Source organism: Diplotaxodon limnothrissa, linkage group LG7, assembly GCF_057381915.1.
Source record: "Diplotaxodon limnothrissa isolate DT_005_m linkage group LG7, D_limnothrissa_male_GT1.1, whole genome shotgun sequence".
In the NCBI taxonomy this organism is placed as follows: Eukaryota; Metazoa; Chordata; class Actinopteri; order Cichliformes; family Cichlidae; genus Diplotaxodon; species Diplotaxodon limnothrissa.
The window spans coordinates 28,929,577-28,943,759 of record NC_140602.1 but is presented as its reverse complement, the minus strand read 5'-3'; the positions used below and the strand labels follow the sequence as shown (position 1 = coordinate 28,943,759).

Genomic DNA, 14,183 nt, shown 5'->3' with positions numbered 1-14,183 from the left:
CATCCTCCTGTGTTTTGGAGTCCATAGCTTCATCAAGGTAACCGTCAGACTTTTGATTTTGGGTCCAACGTGACCTCCTGCTCACGCAGTCCTCCCCTTCCTCTCTGCAGGGAGCCTCCTCCTCCTCCTTCAGCTGGTGGTCAATCCTGGGAGCTGCCTGTCTGCTCGCCACCGCCTTTGCTGCCTTTCGCCTCTATGAGGTCTGCAGGAGGAAGGCAGAGGAGGCGAAGAAGAGGCAAGACAAAGACGAGCACAGAGGATTGTCTGAGGAGAAGTGATGAAGAGGAGCTTCAGATCAATAATCCTTAATTATTTTAATTTGTCCCAAACGGCTGATGTCACACTTTCTCTCTCCTGATTGGCTGCTGGGTGGTGTTACACTGTAAAAAGATTCTGTAAATTATTCATGTTTTATTTTGATGGGATCACCGAGCATTTTCTGTGTGCTTTTATTTTTCAAACTGTGTTCATTGACAGAAAACATTGATTCTGGTCAGATCAATAAATTCACTTTTTAATCAATGATTTCATAAAATCTTATACCCTGGTTCCTTCACAATAAAAGTCAGTCATGTGGTCAGAATAAGAAGTTTCAAAATAAAGTTTAGTAGCAATGTGCAGCACTGTCTCTAGTCCACTCTTTCAGAATAATGGTATCTTACACGACAAACAGAGAACTTGAAAATAAATTACATCTAGGTGCAGTTTTCAAAGGAAAATCCACAGCTACATACTATGGCTTCAGTTCCAGACTTTCACAATAAAAGCCTCACAGTAGAGTAAAAACTGTTGTAAAATTGATGCTCAATAGCAATAAATCTGATAGAAACTTATTGATTTTAAGAATTACAAACAGCAATGATATGACTTAAAATAAAACCACTCATCAGTCGATCACGGGGAAAGGCTGCTGAGGCTCCGATTGGTTGTCAGGAAATTTCCCATAAAGCTCGGCACCTGAAGACCTGTCGCTATGGTGATACCACCACACCAAACCTAAGGCACAGTTTTACAGCAGTTAGCACTTTAATACATGCAGAGTATGTCCTGTAATATATTGAGAGTACTGTGATACTGTCAGTGTACCGTTACTTAACCGTGACTGTACAGTATTACTGTACTATTACTGTAGTGTTACTGTTATAGTACTCACGGTGAAGGCGGGGACAAGCGGCTGGCTGAACTTTGTTTTGAAGGCGTGAACAAGACGAAGATGATCTACATCAATAAACAACAAATCACCTGAAACAAACAGGAAGTCAATTCAGAAACAAAAACAAACAAACAAAACAAACACACTGTCAATGAGCAACCAGGAAGTTGAAAATACTCTTTGTTTTTCGGACCGTTGTCATAGTCACAGTAGATTCCGATTCGGTGAGGTAATGGCCAATCCAGTGTCTTTGCTCGGTTGTTGTGCTTTGCGGCAAGAGAGCTCTGCAGCCATTGGCTGGCGTGGAGACACCACGAACCGGTGCCCTTCCCTAATTGGTCAAAGCGTCCCAGGCTGCCCCGATAGGCCACCCCTACACTGAATGATTTCCAGTCAGCCAGGGGGCGGAGCTCCCAGTAGTGACAACCATTAGTCATCTCCTCGTCACCTAGGAGACCAGGAGGGAATTTCTTTTTAATTTTTAAAATTAGAAATCTTTTATTTTAACTTGTATTATTAAAAATTATTTTAAAAAATGAATAAAATTTCAATGTCAAATCATTAAATCCAAGTTGTTATTAAATCAACTTTTTTTTTTAAATTCTGACATCTTAAAGACATTCACTTTAGTGTTACTACAGTATTAGTACTGCAATAAGAGTGCAGTATTACTACCCAGCACTGTGTATGACTCCCCAGCAAATCGATCGCGTCCTCCTCGACTTGCAGCCGTTTTATTGGGTGATGGCGTGGCGCTCCGGCTGCTGAGGTAAACACAAAAAAAAATGTTAATAAATGTCAACAGCATAGCGGGAATGAAACGGCAAGGTGAAACAGCCAATGAGGTTGTGCCAAAGCATGATGCAGCAGAGAGGAAGATGAGCGTGACAAAAACATTTCATTTGTTACATGATGGAAGAAAAGTTTATGTTACGACATCATTTCCTTTAAACATGTTAAGCCTTTATTTTGAAATAAAACCAAACATGAACTTTTTAATTAAAACAGGAAATTAAACGCTGATGTGATGTCAGCAGTGATGTGAAAATGGCAAATGGAGAGAGTGATTGGTTGCTAGGAAACCACTCAGCCATGATTGTTTCTACCTGAGCAAGTTGGAGAGGAAGCAGCACGGAGACTGAGGAGGGATAAAAAGGTTAAAGGTTATTTACTGAGGCACGTGTGAACTGGTGAGACAGGTAGCCGCTGTGATCTCATCACGATCTCACCTCTGAATGAGTCAGCTGATCAGTAAATGTGTAATGAGGAGGTGTGGCCTCCTGACTCTACAATTCTCTTGAATCAGCTGACCCATTCCGGCAGGGCCAGCATGTTTATTTAGGAGGTCAGAGATAAAATGACAAACAGTTAGTGATGATGTACAGCTTGGCGGCGTCCAGTCACAGATGGAGATACGAAAAATCAGCAAAAAAAGTGATGTGGCCCAACCAGCTTTTTCAGGGAATTAAGAGCACCTCCTGCTGTCGTTACCTGACCAGCACAGGTGTGTCACTCTACAGGTGAGAAAAGTGCATCTTCCTGTTCTTTCTCTTTCACAATAAAAGCCTGTGCATTTCACAATACTGTGAGCGATGAACTTTACCGTGCTTCTAAGATACATTCAGGTGTATTAAAAAACACAACGGCCTCATCACTAACAGCTGTCCTCACCTGCTTTTGTTCTCTTTGCCTCGCAGGCGAGGATCATGACCTTTGACCCCCTGAGGCTCCCAGGTCACCGTGTCACCCTGAACCTTGAGCTCAGCGTGCGCTGTTGAAGCGTCGAAGCTGAAGTTATACGCTGCAGACAAAAACATGGAAAACAAGGCGTCATCATTATCTGAGGCTCCACCCCTCAAACACAGTTAAATATTCCACGTCGTGTGCTCACCTGTTGTTTCTATGGCGATAGGCTCTGAGAACTCGCCAGCTGCCGCTTTGTTTCTAGCTCGGACTCGAATGGCAATGAAACGCGAATCGAACTTCAAACCTGAAATGCAGAAATTGGTTTAAACTCAATGATGCTGTAGCCATGCAATAATGACCTCTGACCTTTTACCTGAGATGGTGACCTGAGGTTCGATAATGTCACAGACTTTCTCCCAGCATGCCTCTCCTGCCACTCTCAGTGTGCTGTCACGGTCCATTTTTCGGTACTCTAGGTCGTAACGTTCGATTGGTCTGCTGCTGCTATCGCCACCACTGTCTGCCTCACCGGGCGGTCGCCAGGTGACCGTGATGGTGTTGTCACGGACTACACAACTGGAGGCATCGATCTGTGGAGCTCTCGGCACTGAGAAACAAGAAAAACATGTGACCTCTGACCTCACAGAACAACCACCTGAACTGTTTGCGTCAACTGACCTGGCAGAAAGTGAAGTCGTTGAAGCCCCGCCCTCTCTGCACTGAAGTCCACAGTAAATTGTGACATGTTGTCTGACACCGCAGGGCGAGTGGTTAGGCGGAACGCCGGCGCCATTGTTACCCTAGTAACAGTGTTGGGGCGGATCCCAATGGAGTGGGGTGGGTTAGGTGTTAGTATTTAGGGATGGGGTTAGAAAGGTTGGGGCGGAGTTTGTATGCAAATCATTGGAGAGCTTCAGTAAGTGGTTTGTTAGTTTGAAAAGATTCAGAAGAATCAATGATATCAAAAAGAAACATTGTAAACAAACAAACAAAAACAAACATCTGATATCATCAAATGAAATGAAATGACAATGAAAACACACATTACACAGCTTTACACATTAAACAAATCAGACATACCGTTCTTTGATTTGTTTTGCTGCCTGAAAACAAAACAAAAAAACATTTTTAGTTTTTTTTAAATGAACTGATGACATCATCTTCCTTGTCTTCATCACGCCTCACCGCGAGAAATTCTTCTTCAGTGTTGATCGTAAGTGTTTGATTTGCAAAGTCAAGAAGCTCCTCGCAAGAGACCAGAGCAAACTTGCCCTCTGACAGCTGCTTCTGAAACACCATGCAGAAAACAACCCAGTCAAGCAATCAATAGCTTCAAAAATAAAAAATGGAAACAAATAAAGTGCTGCCAATGAATAGATATAAAAAATATTTATGAATGTATATACATTAAATGTAAAATATTATTTATTTGCAAAGTAGAAAAAATCACTTTAAAAACAATGAGTAAATAAATATGTAAAACTAAATAATATACTAAAAAATAAAGTGTTCCAGATAAAAATAATTCATTAAAAAATAGTTTCTACCTGAAGCTCCGCCTCCTTTCTTTGCTTCTCTTCTTTGATTATGTAACGGAGCTCCGCCCCCTTCTCCTCCAGGGCAGAGTTTAGCTTCTCCAACTCTGCCTCCAAGTCTGACATCACCTTGCATGACTCCTCCTGATTTAGCAAAGTTAACTTTAGTTATTTTTCCTTTAGTTTCTCTTGTCCCATCCACCTAAGCCCTTCCCTTTGTTAATTCAGCTGATTAATGAGCTGACCTGCAGGCCCGTCAGCGTGTGATCAACTGCTTCCAGGAAGTTTTGGAGCTCCTCGTTCTTACTGGCCAATGTGCTGATAATCCTGCGCAGAGCTTCCTGTTTACAAACAAACATTTAAAAAATAAACTATTTTTTACAGCACCTTCCTCCATGTTGGTGAAGCCTTAAGCAGCACTAAGTAATCACAAAACTGTTAGAGCAGAGACAGCGAGACACACAGAGCTCCTCTTCCTCATCTTCCTCCCTGATTCCACACCTGACAGAGACCAATCAGACGAGAGCATCGGCTCAGAAGGCGGGTTAAACACCTCGACCAGGATCAGCCTCCGTAGACCATAATGGACCAAAGAAGGCTTGGCATCCTAGCTGAGGTGAATACAACCATCACCATCCTGCCAGTCTCTGGCCCGCACACACCTGCCTGCTCCACCTGTTAGAACTGCAGCTGTCCGACCTTCAGATGGCGCTCTCATTGGTTAAAGACTCAACGGAAGTCTGGCAGGAAGTCTGGACACACTGAACCAAAATAAAAGGTGAAAGCACAGATCGAAGCTTCACCTGGTAGCCCTGAGATGATGATGCTCTAAGAATGAACTGACTGACTATTGATTGAATGATTGACATGTACATTTTGTTGGCTGTGCACTGATACTGAACTGTAATTTCACGCTTTTGTAACGCGTATGTTTTTAGAAACTCAGTAAAGCACATTTGAACAGGAATGAGGTATTTTACTATGAAAATTACTTCGGATGTACGGGTTTTATTTTGAAACTTGGAGGGTTCATTGTGACCCCAAAGTCTGAACACGCTAAAGGTCATGTGACCCCCACCTGTACTCGCCGACTGATCAGTATGTTATAATGCACAGCTCTTGTTCTCACTGAAGCTCGGTCCACCAGAGAAAGAGAAGCTAACCGCTAACAGCTAGCAGCTAATCCCCCCTCCTCTGCTTCCATTTCCTTGCACCTCTCCCTCCACCACGTCCGCCCCCCCCCCTCACTCCCCTAACTTTCACTCACTGCTCGATTGATCACCGATTGATCACACTCTTACCTTCTGAGCGTCCATCACCTGAGACAGAAACAGCGGTAAGTGGGGACGAAGGTACGGGCCTGAAGTGACGGCATACGTATGTACATACTCATTTCCTGTGAAGTGTGTCAAAATAAGAGCGCGGAGAAGAGAAAACTGATGGGGATGTATATTAATTATTGATTCTGATGTTTGCGCAGTAGTGTGCAAAAGTCTTGAGTCAGACCTTCTGGTTATTTTAAAAGTGCCCTTGAGCAAAAGTTCTCCTGCTTTCTGAAAGTTTAAAATTCTTCCTTGGCTTTTTTTGACATGTGTTCAAACCAGTCCTTGTACCTGACCTCTGAACTTTGACCTGTGAGTAAAAGTTCAGTGTGGGATCATCCTGACAGAGCACACAACATAAGGCAGAAACATCCAAACAACAGCTTTGAATGCCCTTCAAGAAACTACAGTGGGAGACCCTCACAGAGATGACGGAGAGCTGCTCAGAGAGCTCAGCTGAAGGATGAGGAGCACTCACAGCAAGTATTGACTTTCTGGTGAAAATCTGGAGGGCCTGCAGCTGGAGGAGATGATCAGGGGCTGAAGCAGTGGCTTCACTGAGTTTTACCTCAGAGATTTGAATGATTTCAGAGAAGCTCCTCTGAACCCAGAGCTGCTCCTGTTGTTTGAGTCCAGGAGGAGACAAATGGAGGAAACATGAACATTAATGAAACACATTAAACGGTAAAAAGAGGCAGCAGTGTTCCAGTCAAACCTTCAGAGCAGACGATTCTTATTGGATGAAACAGTATTTGTTGGATCTGACCTGAAGAATCCTCAATGTTTTTGCTTTGATTTTAAGGACCTACCTAAAGCTTTCTCCAAGATTGCAGACGCCATCACCTGCTGCTTTACACATTTGTGTGACTGAGTTTCTTTATTCAGCAGGGTGTTTACGCAGCACAGCAGCTGAATGGCTGTTTAAAGACTACTCAGTCTAAGCCTCACTCAGATTTTCCTTCACTTCTCACATCCAGTGAAAGTTAAACCTTCCTGTTCATCCACAGATCAGCTCCAAACCGCGACACACATTAAAATCACCAACACGTTTCATCATCATCGATTCAATTATATTTATACAGTGCCCAATCCCACCAGCCGACTCAGCTTGACTTATACTATCCAGAATACAGGGGGGGTCTCCCTGTAGTCTGGATATTCTGGATAGCATTCAGATGATTTCCTCACTCTCGGTTCACATCAACTTTTTTGATGTTTTTTTACAGGTTTTATAAATAAAGTTTGTAATGATCACGAGACCAACTTTCTGCACCTAAGATGTCAAATGTGATTGGCTATAATCGTCTTCATTACCTCCTGTTTAAAGCTGCAATAAAACAGGTCACACCAGTGTTTCAAACTTTATTGATAGAGCCACAGAGAGCAGCAGATTTATGTTGTCACATGAAATCAGACAGCAGACAGGAAGTGGATCAGTAAAAACAGAAAGCTGGTATCGTGTTGCATTCGTTTAATGTTCAGATTTAAAATCAAGAACCAAAAATCTGCTCATTTAAATTATGTGCTTCAGTTCAGTTTACAGCAATAACTTACGGTTTACAGTGTTATCTGTTTCCATGGCGACACACAGAAAGTCTTCTGCCAAGCCTCGTCAACCGTCTCAGGTGGGTCAGGTATTCGAGTCAGCAGCAGACTTCCAAAGAAGAAGAGAGGTTCTGACAGAACAGATGACCAACTGAAGGGCGGGTCTCTGACTGACTCAAAGACACTGAATGTGATTGGTCAGAAGCTGAGAGGGGGCTCACTAATTGGTTGGATCCAACTGTTCTGTTCAGAACCAAACTCAAAAAACATGAAAAACTATCAAAGGCGCTGAATTATCAACATCATCATCATCAGTGTCCATGGTTACTGTCATGTTAGGGGGGTGGGGCCATGCAGGGTAAGGCAGGGGGCAGAGCTAAGCGCTACACATCTTTAGTGGTATAAAAACATAAAAAGTTCATGTTAGAGTTTCTTTGAGTTGATGGACAGCTGGCAGCAGCCAATCAGGAGAGAGGAGCAGGTGAGGGGGTGGGCACAGCACTTAAATACACTCACTTTCTGTACAGTTCATCTCATAAACATTTCCTGTTGGTCTTGCATATTTACACAGATGTCACGATGTATGAGCCGCGTTCGCCACCGCCCCCACTGCTGCCACCGCCTCCACTGCTGCCACCACCCTCGCCTCCCTTTGGCTCGCGTTTCTTCGTGATTGGGGTGGGGATAAGGGAGGGCCGCGTAGGGGTAGTGGAAGATGATGTGGTGGTAGTGGGTGCTGTGCCTTCAGCACTGCTCTTCCTTGGGCTTGGCGTGTAGTTGAAGGGGCTGACTCGGGCCGCAACGGCACCGCTGCGCTGCTGAGCGCGCTGCTGCTGGTGCGGCGGCTGTTGCGGCCGGCTCTCGATCGGCGCTGGCTTTTCGTCAAGGCTCTCGCAGCTGCGGCGCAGGTTAAGGTTAGAGGAGGAAGAGGAGGAGGAAGACGGGATCTTGGAGGGAGCGGGGCTGTCGATGATGGGTGGGGCATTGATGGCAGTAGGCGAGCGGGCAGAGCAGGAGGAGGAGGAGCGGGGGTTGTTGACAGGGCAGTCCTCCAGCCGGACCCACACGTCTTCGGACTTGTCGGCGAAGCCTCGGTTGCTGAATGGGTCGCCGCTGCTCTTTGCCTTTCTCCACGTTCCCTTCAATCTCATGGCACTCTCCTCCTCACTCCGTCCCTTCTCGCTGGACTCGGAGGATGCTGACAGCACGGACGATGAGCTTCCCGTTCTTTTCCAGGTGCCGACGCGTGGCAGAGAGGTTGAGTGTTTCCCGCTGCTGGCTCCGCCTCCCCCGCTGCTGTTTTCCCGTTTCCAGGTGCCGGTGCGGCTGAAGCGAGATGATGTCACTTCCTGTGGGCGTGACGGGCTTTCAGAGTGTGAACGGTTGACGTCGTTTCTCCTGGCAGTTGAAGGTAGTGGCGAGTCTGGGCTGGATGGCGACTCGAGAGCGGCTGCCACTGCAGTCTCCTCCAGCTTCCTCTTCAGTGTCGGGCTCGGAGCTTCTTTGATAAAGGTTGACTGCCTTACGAGTGCCGGCTTCTCAGGCTCCGCCTTTTGCTTCTTGGCGGCAGTGGAGCCACTGACTCTCGATGTGGACTCGCTTCTCGGGATGCCACCACCACTCTTCGGGGTTGTGGTGGGTTTAGTGGTCCTGGATGCAGAGGATGATGATGCACTTCCTGGAGAAGCCGTGCGTGGCAGCTGCGAGAGCTTCCCTCCTTTCTGACTGGGTGCTGGGGTGGAGCGAGATGGGGTGGAGTCCCGAGAGGACCCGCCCACTCGATCTACATCGCTGCCTCCAGGAGCTTTGGCCACAGCAGCTGCTCGGGGCTTGCTCCGCCCCCTGGCTGCCGGCTCCGCTCTTGGCTTTCCAGTGATCAGACTCCTGTACACCTTCTTCCCGCCCCTCAAAGCCTTCGCTTCCTCCTCCTCCTCCTCCTCCTCTCTCTTCTTCTTGGCCTCCAGCGTGCTGCGCTCACCAGGCTTCAGGATCGTCGCGCCTCGCTTTGTCTTCTCCTCTGGTTCCTCCTCCTCTTCGTTGTTATTAGCTGTTGTAAGGTGGAAGGGCGAGCCGACAGATTTCAACGACAGGACCGAGTCAGAGTCTGATGATGGCTGGCGGGAGAGTGAGGAAGCAGCGGCAGCGGCATTCAAGCTGCTGACGATGGAGTTGGCACCTTCTTGGATGGCCTTCCAATCAAAGGACTCTGAATCTGGAGAGGCAGGGCTCCTTGGTGCATCTGAAGGCTCCTCCTCAGCCAGAATGCCATCTTCAGCTTTGGAGACAGATAGAGGCGGGGCGGGTACAGGAAGGGTGGTGGTTTTCTTTTTCTTCTTGGGCATGGCGGAACTGATGCACTCCTGCAGCAAGTCGTCCTCCGAGTCTATGCTCAGTGAGCTCAGCGAGGAGTTCCTGGAGAAGCACACGGGCGTGTCCTCAACATGAAAGGCTTTAGGTGCATAGCCAGTGGCCGCAGGGGGGCGAGGCTTTGACTCCACCTATCAGGGATAGAGGAGCACAGAGGGACATCTGTCACAAGACTGATACATTTCTGTGAAGCAAAACTGTAACTCCACCAGGAAGTAACAAAGTAACAAGTAAACAAGGTAAACAGTACACACTACACTAATTACGCCTTACTCTGTGTACTCTCTACACTGAGTACTACTCTGTGTACTCTCTGCTCTAAGTACTTTACTCAAGTATCTAGACACACCTCTGCTGGAGGGGGTGGAGACTTTGCCCCCTCTTTGCCTTTGTCTTGCTGCTCCGGCGGGGGTGGGGCAAACTCCTTGTTGTTGTTCTCCTGGTCGATGTCACTCAGTGAGCTCAGCGAGGAGTTCCTGGAGAAGCATACGGGCGTGTCCTCAATAGCGAACTTCTGCTTCTCGTCCGTGGCCGTCTGATTGGTCGGTGGTTTTGTGCGTGGAAAAACGGCAGCTGTCTGCTGCTTCTTCTTCCTGCCTTCTTCTTCTTTTGCCTTCTTTTCTTCTTCGTCCTTCTCGCCGCCATCCTCTTCATCAAAGTCCAGCGAGCTCAGTGAGTCATTGCGTGAGAAGCAGCATGGCGTTCCTTCAATCGGCGTGTAGTGGCGCGGCGAGTCAAATGCGAATCCCGGCTTTGCTTTTGCAGCTGCTGTTGTGGTGACGCCATACAGCGCCCGCTGAGGCATCGGCTTCACAGGCGATGTTGGCTTCTTCTTCTGCTGCTGCGGGCCAAGGGGAGACGGGGCCGTTGGAGGGAGAGGAGGCGGTAAAGGCGGGGTTTGCAAGTGCTCGCTGTTTGCCGCTGCTCTGACAGGCTTCCTGGGTTTGGCTTTGGGCATGGCAGCACTAATGCACTCGGCAAGAATGTCATCTCCGTTCTCGCCCTCAGGAAACCCTGCCCTTCTCCTAGGGGCAGAGGTGGGTTGGGCTACAGGTACGAGGCCCGCTCCCATCTGCTCATTGGGTGGGGAGTCAATGGTCAGATCACTAAGAGACGTGGCAGTGGAGAAGTTGAGCGGCGTTCCCTCCACACAGTAAACTCTGGGCACCTCCTCCGGCGGCGGCATGTCCTTCCTGGGCTGCGGTTGGGCACGGCTTTGAGGTGAGAGGATTTTGTAGACAGGAAGCTGGCTTGGTTTCCGTGGTGCTGCTTGCTGCTGCTTCTTTGGTTTCCGTGATGATTTGGGCATGGCCATGTTGATACATGCCTCCAGGATCTCAATGTCATCGTCATCATCTGATTCATCAAGGATGGGTTTAGGAGGCTCTTCCTTCCTCTCCTCAACCCCACCCTCATCCTCCTCTTTCTTCTTTTTCATCTCCGCGGGAATGTAGGGCTCATCCAGACTGAGTGCGCTCAGACTGGAGGCACGGGAGAAGCCATGCGGCGTGCTCTCGGTGGCAAAGTGCAGCAGTACGTCGGCACTGCTTTCCTCCTCATCCTTCTTCTTGGCCTTTTCCTCCTCCTTCGTCTTCTGCGGCGGTGGTGGTGTCTTGGCACGGCTTGGTGGCATGGTCTGACCTGGGCTGTCGGGCAGGTCACTGGGGCTCACCACGCCGCTCGGCATGCCGCTGGAGGGCTCGCTGGAACGCACGGAGCTGGCAATGGAGGAGGTGGAAAAGCTCTCGAGCGAGCTGACGGACGTGCAGCGGCTGAACATCAGCGGTGTCTCCTGAGCGTACGGCTGCTCCGGCGGGCTCTTAGGAGTCCTTGCGCCTGATGAACTCACATGGTGATGGTGGTGATGATGATGGCTATGGTGGTGGTGGTGGCTACGGCGCCCCCGTGTGGATGGTGCAGCAGTGGTCTGGCTCTCAGCCTCTTTTCGCTGCTGCTGCTCATGTGCGTCCTTCTCACTGACAGGGAGTGTCGGGTAGTCGATACCGCCGCCGCTCCCCCCTTTCCTCTTTCTTGTTATGACATCACCGTCTTCCTCCTCTTCAGAGGACAGCGAGGATAGCGAACTGCCTCTGGAGAAGCAGATGGGTGTGTCCTCTACGCAGTATGTCTGTGTCGACTCCTGGTTGCTTTTTGGCGCCCCCCGGGTGCTGGGAGGAGGTGGTGGGCGGAGCTTGCTGGCAGAGTTTGATGGGGGTGGTGGAATAGAGGAGGAGGCGGTCTCCTCTGGTTTGAAGAGCTTTTTACGTGTGGCATCAGTGCCGTACTTTAAGCTGTAGTCGATTGGCTGCTCGGTCGTAGACTCTGTACCATAATTCGATGTTGCTGTGACAACGACATAGCGTGGAGGCGAAACTGCTGCCATGTGCCCGCTACCGGCTGCTGAATCACTGCCGTCGTTCCTCCTCAGTCTGGCGTCCTGCTCACTGTCATCATCGCTCTCAATGGCGCCGCGATGATTAGGGCTCTGGCGCCCAGAGTTCAGCTGTTCGTCAGAGTACTTGAGGCTATAGTTTATGGGCGTGTCCAGCTCTCCGCCGTCATCGTCCGCCATGTGGTTGGCGCTGCGTATCTTATGGGCCAGATCAGCTGGGTACTTCCTGTAGACACAACACTTGTTAGCGCTGCTCTCGTCTGACGAGTAGAAGGGTTCAGAGGACGGTTTGGTCTTCCCACGGTTGCCGTAACCATCAGCGCTCGTCACACTGTTAAGGCTGTCGCTGGACGCCCGCACGCTGGGCGGGAACACTGAGCGAGTGTATGCTGCTTCCTCGCTTGCCCTCTTTGATCCGTCTCCATTCTTTGGGCTCGATAGCACCGGCGTGTTGGTATATGAGCGCGTGACGCTGCCTGCTCCTCCTGTGGCACCATTACAGCCCCGCCCCTTCCTGTGCGCCGCCTTGGGGCTCAGGTTGTCGATGTTGTCGAAGGTCTCCGACAGCTGTTGTGCATCCAGCTCCTCGAATAAAGCTTTCTGTTTACGGGCCTGTAGTGATGGGGCACCTGCACCAGGAGACACCACGCTGGCATCCTTGTAGCGTGCTGGGCGGTTGGCCATCAGGTTACGCAGCGCAGCGGCACTGCCCATGGCGATCATTTTATGGCGTGAATGGATGAGGTTGCGCAGCATGCCCACGGCGCCCAGCTCCCAGAGGGCCTCCTGGTCTTTGGTGTCGCGGGCAGAGAGGTTCCAGAGCGTGCCACAGGCGTTGGACACAATGGTCAGGCTGTGAGACTTCAGGTGCTGCAGCAGCGTTGGCAGGCAGCCATGTTCCCGTAGGATCTGCCTGCAGGACAAGAACAGGGAGAATAGTCAGAGAGACAGTGCAAGTTCATATCCAACACTTTGTTTACCCAAGTTTACTTTACCTGTGCGCCTCGTTGGTGGCGATAAGGCTTGAGACGTTTCGCAGGATGCCACCACCACTTTCAATTATGGCGAGTGTGTTGGTGTGGCTGCGATGCGTCAGTGTCCCCACCAAAAACGCCAGAGCACCGTCCACAGCGCAGATATCAGCCTTATTCTCTGTGCAGTGAGCCGACAGGTTCCAGAGCGCACTCAGTACAGACTTCAGCGTCGACTCCTGTAGAAGGACAGGAAGAAGAAATGGTTTCAGAGCATGCTTAGTGTAGATACATTAACAGGAGAAGAACAGAACGTTTACCTTCTGCACCTCGAGAGCGCAGCCCATCAGCGCTCGGACACTGCCGACCTCACGTAGCGTCTTCTTACTGTTAACATCAGCACGCCAGGACAGGTTCCTCAGCACGCTAGCTATCACCTGAAACAGCGAATCACAGCAAGGGGTCACTTAACAAATCTTTCTAAAGGACAGGTGGACGCTGTGTAGGGCTGCTGGATTATGGCAAAAATGATAATCACGATTATTTTCACTGAAATTGAGATCACGATTATTTGACGATATTTATTTAACCCTTTAAGACCTACTATAGAACCAAGTCCACCAGAGCTTATATTATTTTTTTTACATGCTGTAGTGCCATTTGTGGGAGCATTTCAAGTTGCTATACATCAATACAACTGTTATAGCCCATATTTTAATAATATGTATGCATTAAGTCCATAGTAATTACATAAATTGCAAAAAAGTGCAATAAACTACAAAAAAAATTGAAAATCGCTTTTGTTTTGTTTACATATATTTCTACTTGGAGAAATTTAAGAGGTTTATCCCTCAAAACTTTAAATACAATAAAGTTGCAAAAAATAGTTTCCCACCACAGGAAATTTATTTTGAGTGTCTTCATAGTTTTATTTTGGAGATACAGCAATTTTTATATACTGCAGGAAAAACAAAAAACAATCCTATGATGCAAATTTGCAAAGAAAACAGCAGGTGCATCATTTCACTGTGGGAAGTGTTACGAACAGCTGATAGGAACGGCAAAGCGTGTTTCTGGAATATTATGTTTTTGTTCCTGCAAGCGCTTTTTATGCAATTTTTGCAAAGCTATATGTGGAACGAAACCATGACCGAGGACAAGCTGATGGCATAAGATGTAAGTACAACTCCTCCGGTTTCATATGCAAAACAA

General features: G+C 48.4%; 2 protein-coding genes across 5 annotated transcripts in view; both read right to left on the bottom strand.

Moving 5' to 3' along the window:
• Positions 1-894: 894 nt before the first annotated feature.
• On the bottom strand, positions 895-5,725 carry fsd1l (fibronectin type III and SPRY domain containing 1-like). Its single transcript, XM_085357853.1, has 13 exons — positions 5,676-5,725; positions 4,620-4,715; positions 4,387-4,518; positions 4,025-4,126; positions 3,920-3,942; positions 3,518-3,639; positions 3,213-3,446; positions 3,045-3,143; positions 2,825-2,954; positions 1,829-1,917; positions 1,347-1,601; positions 1,154-1,242; positions 895-996 (listed from the first exon to the last, which is right to left on the bottom strand). The coding sequence occupies exons 1-13, from the start codon at positions 5,688-5,690 to the stop codon at positions 895-897; spliced, it is 1,488 nt and encodes a 495-aa protein (XP_085213979.1). The 5' UTR covers positions 5,691-5,725.
• Positions 5,726-7,088: 1,363 nt separating this feature from the next.
• apc (APC regulator of WNT signaling pathway) overlaps positions 7,089-14,183 on the bottom strand; it is a 30,604-nt gene continuing 23,509 nt past the window's right edge. For all 4 annotated transcript variants that reach the window (XM_085359539.1, XM_085359540.1, XM_085359541.1 and 1 more), the window contains 4 exons: positions 13,292-13,408; positions 12,996-13,210; positions 9,958-12,913; positions 7,089-9,739 (listed from right to left, as the gene is read on the bottom strand). In XM_085359539.1, coding sequence (XP_085215665.1) covers positions 7,805-9,739; positions 9,958-12,913; positions 12,996-13,210; positions 13,292-13,408 — 5,223 coding nt within the window. In that variant the 3' untranslated portion in view covers positions 7,089-7,804. The remainder of the gene's footprint in view (positions 9,740-9,957; positions 12,914-12,995; positions 13,211-13,291; positions 13,409-14,183) is intronic.

Bases quoted from the DNA above. Each gene is read 5' to 3' on its own strand.
- fsd1l (XM_085357853.1), bottom strand. The intron at 3,943-4,024 runs GTGAGGCGTGAT...TTTTGTTTTCAG, and splicing joins CTGAAGAAGAATTTCTCGCG to GCAGCAAAACAAATCAAAGA. The intron at 3,640-3,919 runs GTATGTCTGATT...CACTGTTACTAG, and splicing joins GCAAAACAAATCAAAGAACG to GGTAACAATGGCGCCGGCGT.